This window comes from Triplophysa rosa, linkage group LG4, assembly GCF_024868665.1.
Source record: "Triplophysa rosa linkage group LG4, Trosa_1v2, whole genome shotgun sequence".
Lineage (NCBI taxonomy): Eukaryota > Metazoa > Chordata > Actinopteri > Cypriniformes > Nemacheilidae > Triplophysa > Triplophysa rosa.
The window spans coordinates 30,707,147-30,718,678 of NC_079893.1; the positions used below are offsets into that span (position 1 = coordinate 30,707,147).

The 11,532-nt window shown below is 36.4% G+C and overlaps 1 protein-coding gene across 1 annotated transcript; it reads left to right on the forward strand.

Moving 5' to 3' along the window:
- The first annotated feature begins 2,512 nt into the window (after positions 1-2,512).
- On the forward strand, positions 2,513-4,816 carry LOC130553223 (GTPase IMAP family member 9-like). The gene is made up of 3 exons (XM_057332069.1): positions 2,513-2,650; positions 3,143-3,190; positions 3,363-4,816. The coding sequence occupies exons 2-3, from the start codon at positions 3,172-3,174 to the stop codon at positions 4,220-4,222; spliced, it is 879 nt and encodes a 292-aa protein (XP_057188052.1). The 5' UTR covers positions 2,513-2,650; positions 3,143-3,171; the 3' UTR covers positions 4,223-4,816.
- The last annotated feature ends 6,716 nt before the right edge of the window (positions 4,817-11,532 follow it).

The following is an 11,532-nucleotide window of genomic DNA, read 5'->3' on the forward strand; positions in this document are numbered from 1 at the left end:
AAACAAACGTTATGTGTTCCAAACTTCCGGTCAGACTTCCGCAAAGAATCAATTACTGTTGAGACGTTTTAATTTAATTTAATTTAATATTAATTAATATTAATATAAATTAAATATAAAATAAAGTGTTATATTTTAACCAGAGGTGTATAGTCCAGGGGCCAAAGAGTAAAAGTCCTGCCATATTTTTGTTTCACCCTGAGCTGATTTCACCAGAGGAACCAAGTCATTCCTTTCGAGTCACAAGCAAGTCTCAAGTCACATCCAAGTCCTCAAAGAGTTAAAGTTCATGAGATAATTAAGTGAGTAATGAAATGATGATTGAGCATTAGTGATGAACACCTGCTGTTAACCATCAACATCACTGAAGAAAAGAGAAACACAAGAACTACAACTGACTTCAGCCACAGCCTTGGATGACATCAGCTGGAAGAAAGAAAACAACAACAACAACATTGCCACATAATTGTGCTCAGTGTTTGCTTTAGTTGAGCTCTTGAGCCATTCAGTCATTCAAAGAGATTTGCCTCTAAGCAATTACAATACTGTTATACAGTTTGTGAAATTCTGAATTTAATCTTAAAGGAGCAGAATAGTTTATGATTTCCATGAATGAGTGTTTCTGGTTTTAATCTCTCTGGGTTTATTGATTACGTTTGGATGTAAAAAAAACTCCTAAATAAATATCTTCAATATAGAGATAACAAATTCTGATCAGGCTTTTACACATGAACATTTATCATATGAAGCTCAACAGTGGTGACAATAATTAGTCATACTGCAGTGCATTATGGGAGTTTTTCATTCATTGCAGCATGAAGCATTTTGTTGATTGTCACAATTGTTGAGCTTCATATGCTGGTTCTTGATGTCTGCGTGTGTCTAGAGAGTACCGGAGTTCAAATTTTTATATTACATTGATTTAAAATTAATTCACTAACTATTAGAGAAACACTTTGCTTGAACGCTGCGGAGTCACTGGGTTTATTATGTAAAACCTAAACATAGACGTGAAGAAAAAAAGATATTTGGCTATAAACAGTTGAGTATCTCATCATATGAAAACAATGAAGAGTTGCTCACTGCACAGCTCTGATCTCTCTGCTTTACAACAGCACATGCATTGATACAGAGAGAAATCTAACACAGGGGTCAAGGGTCAAGAGCCCAACTAAAGCAAACACTGATCTCTCTGCTTTACAACAGCACATGCATTGATACAGAGAGAAATCTAACACAGGGGTCAAGGGTCAAGAGCCCAACTAAAGCAAACACTGATCTCTCTGCTTTACAACAGCACATGCATTGATACAGAGAGAAATCTAACACAGGGGTCAAGGGTCAAGAGCCCAACTAAAGCAAACACTGATCTCTCTGCTTTACAACAGCACATGCATTGATACAGAGAGAAATCTAACACAGGGGTCAAGGGTCAAGAGCCCAACTAAAGCAAACACTGATCTCTCTGCTTTACAACAGCACATGCATTGATACAGAGAGAAATCTAACACAGGGGTCAAGGGTCAAGAGCCCAACTAAAGCAAACACTGATCTCTCTGCTTTACAACAGCACATGCATTGATACAGAGAGAAATCTAACACAGGGGTCAAGGGTCAAGAGCTCAACTAAAGCAAACACTGATCTCTCTGCTTTACAACAGCACATGCATTGATACAGAGAGAACTCTAACACAGGGGTCAAGGGTCAAGAGCCCAACTAAAGCAAACACTGATCTCTATGATGGTGGCATCATTTGAACCAATAAAACATCAACATCTGATCCTCTGTGATTCTCAATAACAGCAGGTGTTCATCACTAATGCTCAATCATCATTTAATTAGTCACTTAATTATCTCATGAACTTTAACTCTTTGAGGACTTGGATGTGACTTGAGACTTGCTTGTGACTTGAAAGGAATGACTTGGTTCCTCTGGTGAAATCAGCTCATGGGTTCATGGGTGAAACAAAAATATGGCAGGACTTTTACTATTTGGCCCCTGGACTATACACCTCTGATTTTAACCAAACACAGACCAGAAGTCACACAGAAAAAAGAAATAACTTTTATAATGAATGCATACCCTACACAAGATCAGCTATAACCACAATTAGTGGTTTAAGGGTTTAAGGATAATTGCAAAAACACATTTGTTTACTTAATGAAATTGTTAGGCCTACCTAGATTCTTTTTAAATTCTTCTAGAGTTTTTTTTTAAGAAATTTGCTGTTTATATGGTGTTGTGATTGAAAATGTTGAAATTGGTGTAACAAAATAGATGAAATCAAAAGTAAAAAAAAATATTGGAAATAGAAAAACAAAATATTTGTGGCCTGTCAGTTATCCGGTAGAACATGCTTTTATCTAGCTGGAAATCACCTTGATTCAGGTGATTCACTCCTTTTTAAAAAATGCGTTCAGTTTTTTTCAATGATAACGTTTAACACACGGCCAACAAGTCTTGTGTTTGCTCTCTGAAAAACATTTGTACATGACACAGACAAGTTTGGACAAGTGTATCATGCGTTCCATAGTCAAACAACAGTACCCTATATATATCTGGTTCTTTCTCCGAGTATTGAAATGGAAAGAGAGAACCTGCCTGTGCAGATATATCCTACACCTCTGAGAGCATCTACCTGTGTACAGGTAAGACCATCTTACATGATAACATACAAACCCTTTACAGACAGAAGGTTAATACAGGTGAATAGCGTTACATGCGTGAAGGACATACTTTTATCTAAAGGGTTTTCACATTGAAAAACACACTGCAAAATTCTTGGTGTTAAATCATCACCGGTCAGTGTAGATTCTTTGATATTTATTAGATATAAATTATTAGATACAATTAAGTGTTGAATTGAGTGATGATTGTTGGATAATTGAAGACACCTGATGATAGCCAGAAGAAATACATCCAGCCACCGGCTTAGATGAACATCAACTGAAAAATCACTCTTATTTAGGCTTCATTTCCGACGTTTGTTTACAGTTCTCAAACTGTTTCCATGCAACATTTTACCACAGTAATACCGTATATGTAAATATGTTTTTTTATTAAGTTCATACAGCTGGTAAGATGATACACGTGAAAATGTCATGTATGCTTATCAATGTCATGTTGGTTTTGTCTTTCAGTAACTTGCTGAGAGTAGACGAAAAGTAAAATGGCATCTACAGAAAAAGGTTTGTAATGTGATCATTTCTGCGACATTCATTCTGAGGTTTTTCTTACTAAAACCAAACTTACATATTTTCTTAACAATATTCTTACATTTGACTACATTTTGTGTACAAAATCTTGTGTAGTTTTAGAGATTTAGATCAGCAGCATCTATTTACTTATTTACTCTTGCAGAGGTGAGGATTGTTCTGCTGGGTAAACCTGGATCAGGAAAGAGTTCATCAGGAAACACTTTACTGAACAAAGATGAGTTTACAGTGTCTGTTTCACTCGTGTCAGTCACAACAACGTGTTCAAATCAACAGTCTCTTGTGGGTGATAACAACATCAGCATAATCGACACTCCAGGACTGTTCGATACATCAAGAACAGAAGACCATTGTGACGTGATCAAGAAGTGCATGGAGATGTCAGCTCCTGGTCCTCATGTGTTTCTGCTGGTCATCAGACTGGACGTGAGAATCACAGATGAGGAGATGAACGCAGTGAAATGGATTCAGAAGAACTTCGGAGAAGATGCTGTAAAATACACCATGATCCTGTTCACTCATGCTGATGCACTGAAGGGAAAATCTTTGGATGAATATGTTGGAAAGAGTAAAGAGGTTCAGGCACTGATCGACAGCTGTGGTGGAAGATTTCATCTGTTCAACAACGAGGATGTGGAGAACCGCTCTCAGGTCACAGAACTGATGGAGAAGATTGAGAAGATGCTGGAGGAGAATGGAGGGAAGCACTACAGCAATGAGCTGTTTAAAAGTGCTCAAAAGAAGATTCAATGGGAAAATCTTTCTCAAAAGTCACTAGATGTTGGTAAAAAGACTCTGTCAGTGATAGGAGGAGGAGTCGTGATGACCGTAGCAGGAGCAGCAGTAGTGGGAGCATCCGTAGCAACAGCAGGAGCAGCGGTTGTAGCACAAGCAGTTGCAGCCACAGGAGTAATTAAATTAATAAGTGGTGTCGCAGCAATGACAACAGCAGGAGTAGCAATTGCAGCAAAATATAGAAGAAAGAAAGAATCTGATGCTGAGTAGCTCTCTATGTCTTTTAATAGCCTTTATCTATCCACATATAGCTACTGTTTGTGTTTACTATATTTTTGTATCACACTCCTTGATAAAAAAAGCATTTTTGCCTTATTGTAGCTTAAAGAAAGCTTAAGTGCTTAAATATTTTTCCTTCAAGAAAAAGATTTGTGTTATTTTACTAAGCCATAAAAAGGCTGAATTGCACCTGCTAAAGTAAACTGCAAGCACTGAAAACTAGTGTAGTCCATGATGAGGAGATACACTGCAGTATTTTACACTGCTGGTGACCAAGTCTCTGCTGTTATGTTTCTTCAGAGTCTCATTATTTTGTAAAGCAGTTGTCATAAAATGTCTTTAGAATGTTAAAATGCTACATGGTTGTGTATACAAGATGCACCATAAATTAAACAAACCTTGAAACTTTCGTGTAAGCGTGAATGCATGCCTGTTTACGTTTTTTTTGTTGCAATGTTACAATGTATTGTAATACATCTACAGTATGTATTGTTTGATTTTTACACGTAAAGCTCATTTATAAACCATGCACATTGTTAAAAAGTGCTATATACTGTAAATAAACTTACTTAGAAGTACGTAGAAGTTGTTGGACTGCAAAAAAACCTAAATTAAATAGTGTGATGTAGAGAAGTGATTCCTCGTTTTGACATGTGACCTTAAAGAACCTTTTATTCATCAGCTGTGTCAATGCTTTATGCCACTCATCAGCCACTAGGGGGCGTGTTTGATTCTTTGGTGTAAACTGGCAGTAAAACATGAGTTAATGTGTGAACACCATGTTTTCCAGTCATGAAAGTGTGAACTCCAATCACTGAGATGCTGGATGTCCGATTCATGCTGCTTTTTGTGGACGACTGAGAAACAAAAACCACTCTTAAACATAAATTCTAGTAATTCTGATCTTTATCATTTCCATACCTCCGTTTAAAACTATAAAATGAAAAAAGAGCATCTCTCATTTGAAAAGACTCTCCCCATTTAGTTGAATTTTCCCCTTGTTCCCAGAAACGTTTTTATCTTCTCACAAAAAAAAAATATTATTTAATTTAAAAATGTGATATTTTCAGATTGAAGTTCACCCAAAATAAAATGTAAATTATAATTAATTGAATGCCATATTTTATGAAATTTCAACATTTTGTCAGCATTATTTGTTTGAGCAAAACTGAGATTAATGAAATTCAAGAAAACATTGATGTGTCATGTTTAACATTGATTCAACTTCTTGTTATCAGAGTTAACTATATAACACATTCAAGCTAAGTAAGCAGCACTAACTCTCTCTCTCTCTTACTTTGGGATGTAACAGACCCAGATAGCAAGAGAGCGTGTGAAAACCATTGAATCAATGTTAAAAAAAACCTGTTGATTTGTCAATGTTAATGGCATTGAGTCACTTTTGCACCTGCTATTAATGTAGATTTTTTTTTAAATTTCACAAATCATCATTATTGTGATCAGTGTTTGTTTGCTTTAGTTGTGCTCTTGACTCTCTTCAAGGGAACTCTTTAACCACTTTCAATATTTACAGTAGTGTTTTAATAGGAACAGTTGTACATCAATAGAGAATGAGATGATATGAAAGTTGGAAGAGTTTTTGTTTTATGGTGAGTGTCAAACTGTGGAAAAGATAAGCATTTTTAAATACTATTGGGGTTTGATCCATTCATGATTCAAGTCAAATTCTTGATCTCACTTATAAAAATACAGAGTTGGTAAAATGTTAGGAAAAGTTGCTGACACACTTAGACATCAACACTCATCATAAAAACCTCAATGATGGTGACAATTGTTACAGGTCCCGGTCAAAGGGAGGAACTGTATTCAGAGTAAACTTTTTCAATAAAAAAGTAAGAGAGACAAGAGTTTGCTGTTAGTCAAGCGATCCTCTGTGTTGTCTTTAATAATAAACAGTATTTAAAACCATGAGAAAATGCCATATGTAAACTGAATAAACTCTTACACAACAAATAGATCAATAAATAGACAATATCATCCAATAACTTGTCTGTATAATAAATCATACAGACTCTCACACAGCTCTTTTGCACAATAAACTTAACTTGCATAAAGACACTCAAGTAACACAATACAATATTATTTAAGCAATAAGTTAAACATTTTAGTCAATTTGATTTCATTTGTTCAAATGTCACTTTTACTATAAAATGTAAGACTAGAAAACCTCTTTCTGACATAACATCTATTTAAAATAATAATACAATAACTACTCCATATAAATAAACATTTATTTGACATTAAAGCATATGAATTACCGATTTTATCTCAAATTAAGACAATTTAACCAACCTTTTTCAATAAAAAAGTAAGAGAGACAAGAGTTTGCTGTTAGTCAAGCGATCCTCTGTGTTGTCTGAAGAGGCACCACAGTTGTCCCGGTAACTCAAGCTCTCAACTGCCACCAAGAACTTAAAAGATGCAGCTCTACATTCTTACAGTAACACTATCTCTAATTACTATAAGCACCATTTCATATGAATGTTAATATACATAAATAGAAAATATATACACGTATACAAATCATTTGATTGTGACCCAAAAATAGCAGGGGGTCACACAATCATCAAACTTATTTAGATAAACAGATTGTTGAGATTCATACACATGTTCTTCATGTCTAAATGATTCAGAAAATGCAACAGTTTTGTGAAAATCGTTCATTCTGAAATAATTATCATTATCTGATCACACTGGAGCTTAGTTCTCTTTGCCACAACACTGACACACTGTAAAAATGATTTGTTGTTTTTTGTTGTTTCAACTTAAAAAAATAAGTTACCTGGTTGCCTTAAAATTTTAAGTTAGTTCAACATAAAAATATTAGTTCACTTAATGAATTTGTTGCAAACTCGTTGTGTTGACTAATATTTTTAAGTTGAACCAACTTAAAATTTTAAGGCAACCAGGTAACTTATTTTTTTAAGTTGAAACAACAAAAAACAACAAATCATTTTTTACAGTAAGAAAACTCAAGAGTCAAGAGCCCAACTAAAGCAAACACTGATCACAATAAAGGTTTCTTGATGAAATTTCAACATGTTTTCAACATTAATTTCAGGTGCAAAAGTGATATTGATTCAATTCCATTAGTGTTGACAAATCAACCATTATTAACATTGATTCAATGGTTGCTTGCTATCTGGGAGAGGGTCATGAAATACATTATTATTTGGTCTTTTTGACATAATGTCACTGTAGTTTACCTAGTCCTGGGTGTGATAAGTAAAAGGCACATTTGTTCCTCTGCGAAAGTGAAATAGAAAGTACACAAGTCTGTTTTATGGGAATACAGGGCTATTCCTGTAACACTAGATAAACATCAAGGGTGTGTCTGAGTTCTCTTATTTGCATGTGGATTGAATGCTTCTCATGCAATGCTAGGTCAATATTTGCATCCTGTGTTCCTTTAAAACATTCAAACATTCAACATTTGCCTGAGGTTGGACGTGAACCAAATACAAAAATAATTTCCTTATAAGCTTTAACTTTGATAAAAAGAATATAAATTCCTAAAGCCTAACAGACAAGTATCTAGAGTGTAGCATGACCACTGATACTATATATAAATGATACTATACATTCATTGTTGACGTTTTAGCATATCTAATAATGTAGTTGGATTACACTTTTAAGACACAACACTTTCCTTCAACCTTCAAAAATATGTTTGTGACAACACTGGGGTGGCAAGACAAAATGTAAAAGTACAAAACAATTTATGCTGCAATGCATGTGTTCAAATAAACAGTCAGTAGAGGGTAACAACACCAGAATAACTGCTGCACGCTACACCATCATTCTGTTCACTCATGCTGATGCACTTTGAAAGCTTTGGATGAGTATGTTGGGAAAAGAGTTTCAGGCACTGATTTAAATCATATGTATATAAATCTCCACGATGATCAGGGGATTCTGGAAGGGGAAGACCCTCTCCAATGACATGCTGCTTTATCCCAAGCCGGATGATGTCCTGAGTTGTAATGGAGATCATGCAACCATATGATGTTGGAACAAAACAGTTTAGCCATGGAGAGCCTGTTGGAGACAACATGAAAGTAACTAAATGTGACACAAAACTGTGAAAATAAAACAGTAAATGAGTTTAAAAACACTGTTAAACTTAACAGTGAATTCACCAAATTAAAGTTAATTTTATTGCATCTTTTTAAAAGACAGTTACCCTGCAAGCAAGCCTGCACTGGCACTTTACGGGTCCACTTAGGGCTAGCCTAAGGCCCCCCAGCAGGGCCCCTGAGAATTTTCTCACTGGCCAAACGTTGGCCCCTTAGCGCTGGTCCTGCACAGACGGCCCTCACTTAGCCCCCACTGTTGATTTGTTGAAATGTTGATCACTTTTGCATTCGCTATTAATGTTGAAAAAATGATGAACTCACCATTATTGTGATCAGTGTTTGCTTTAGTTGAGCTCTTGACTCTTGAGTTTCAACGTTAAGTTTATTGTTTGGTCAATAGTGTGTTAAAATGCATACATGCTGGCAAAGTAAGCTAAGACTTAATGCGATGCTAGTCGATAATTTTGGTTGTGTTGAGGGGATTTGTGTGGCTCTTCAGTATGAGATTAAAGCGGTGTTATGGCTGTTGTATTATTAGAAATTAACGAAATATGTTTGAAAATGCTTAATTTTTTTAATAAATTATACATGAAGAATCAGTGTGAATATTAAGAAATAAAGCTTCAACTCAACTCAACTCAACTTTATTTATATAGCGCTTTTACAATTTTCATTGTTACAAAGCAGCTGTACATGAGACACATTGACTACAAGCAAAACAATCAAAGTTGTACCTGCAAAAACAAGAAAAGGTTGAAAACACAGAAGACAGACACACCCACACACAAAACACTCCACACACACAACACGCACACACACCAACACACAGACACACACACACACACACACACACACACACACACACACACAAACACACACACACACACACACACACACACACACACACACACACACACGTACGTACACAGACAAGTACGCACACACACACACGCTCAGTGAGAGCACACATTTAGGATAAAGGAGAGAGAAGCACAGGTCAAATATAACAGATAATAAATTCCTATATGCAATATTAATTAAGTAAAACTTTAAAATTCTAAAGCAGCCCCCCCGGTCAGGCAGATAGTGCAAAAACAGTATGCAAACGGTGGCGAGGAACCCAAAACTCTAATCGAGAAAAAAAACCTCAGGAGAACCCAGGCCCAACCAGGGGATTCCAGTTCCCCTCTGGCAAAAGCTGCTGCCTCTGCACAAGCTCCAGAGAGCTTGCACAACAAGGCTAAATAAAATAAATAAACTTAATAATAAAATAAATTATAGTTTAAGATTATCATTAATAATCTAATAGCATTTGAAATTTTGTGGTGAAGACATGTCAAGAGACCGCGTCCTTCTTTATCCAGCTCTATCATCTCAGCTCTTGTCAGGTCCCCACTTCCCATTCTCCGCTCTACCATCAGGTCAGGCCATGAACTGCATCCTGCTCGCTGTGGTAACCTTGGAACAATGAGACAAGACTGGCTGAGAGTAGAGTACTGTTCTGTACTCTTTGATGCAACAAGTACATCAGTTGTGTTTTTGGTTCCGGTTGATCTAACTAATGCAGCCTAAACCCTCTGAAGATTTATATTATGGAAGAGTAGTGTATGCAAGATTAAAAAGATGCGTCTTTAGTCTAGATTTAAACTGACAGAGTGTGTCTGCCTCCCGGACAGTGCAGGGAAGACTATTCCAAAGTTTAGGCGCTAGATAGGAAAAGGATCTACCACCTGCACTTGATTTTGAAATTCTAGGTATTACCAACTGACAGGACGCCTGAGAGCGTAATGCACGTGAAGGACTGTAATACAAAAGGAGTTCATTCAAGTACTGAGGAGCTAAACCATGTAAGGCTTTATAGGTAATAAGCAAGATTTTAAAGTTAACGCGATGCTTTATAGGTAACCAGTGCAAGGTTGACAGAACCGGGCTAATATGTTCATACTTTTTTGTACGTGTAAGAACTCGAGCTGCCGCGTTTTGGACCAATTGGAGTTTTTGTAATAAGCCTGCAGGGCAACCACCTAACAGTGCATTACAGTAATCTAGTCTTGATGTCATGAATGCATGAATTAACTTCTCTGCATCTGAGATTGACAGCATATGACGTAGTTTAGATATATTCTTAAGATGGAAAAACGCAATTTTACAGGTGTTGGCGACGTGGCTCTCAAATGACAGATTACTATCGAATAGAACGCCAAGATTCTTTGCTGACGACGAGGGTTTTATGGAACATCCGTCAATAGTTAAACAGTATTCTTGGTTGTTACTTATAGCAGTTTTCGGTCCAATAAGTAACACTTCCGTTTTGTCCGAGTTCAGTAATAAAAAGTTGTTACTCATCCAGTTTTTTATATCGACTATGCATTCCATTATTCGATGGAACTGCTGTGTTTCATGAGGCTTCGAGGAAATATAAAGTTGAGTATCATCAGCATAACAGTGAAAGCTAACTCCGTGTCGCTTTATTATATCTCCTAGAGGTAGCATGTATAATGCGAAGAGCAGAGGCCCTAAGACTGAGCCCTGTGGTACACCGTACTGGACTTGCGATTTGCGTGACACCTCATTGTTTATTGCTACAAATTGAAAACGGTCGGATAAATAAGATTTAAACCATTTCAAAGCTATTCCCTTAATGCCGACATAATTTTCGAGTCTATGTAGGAGTGTGCTGTGGTCAATGGTATCGAATGCAGCACTAAGGTCTAGCAGCACCAATAACGAGATACAACCTCGGTCAGACGCCAATAGCAGATCATTTGTAACTCTGATCAAAGCAGTCTCTGTACTGTGACATGCTCTAAATCCAGACTGGAATTCTTCATTGATGTCATTCCTTTGGAGGAAGGAGCATAATTGAGTTGAAACTACTTTTTCCAGAACTTTAGATATGAAAGGTAGATTCGATATAGGCCTGTAGTTCCTTAGTTCTCTAGGGTCGAGTTGGGGTTTTTTGACAAGGGGCCTTATAACAGCCACCTTATATGCTTTAGGCACATGTCCTAATGTCAGAGATGAGTTAATAATACCAAGAAGAGGATCTATAATTTCTGGGAGCATCTCTTTCAGTAGATTTGTAGGTATAGGGTCTAGTATGCATGTTGTTGATTTAGATGATCTAATAATTTTAGACAGCTCATCTTGATCTACGGTATAAAATAATTGCATTTTCTCCTTAAGGGCGCTGTAGTTAGTTTG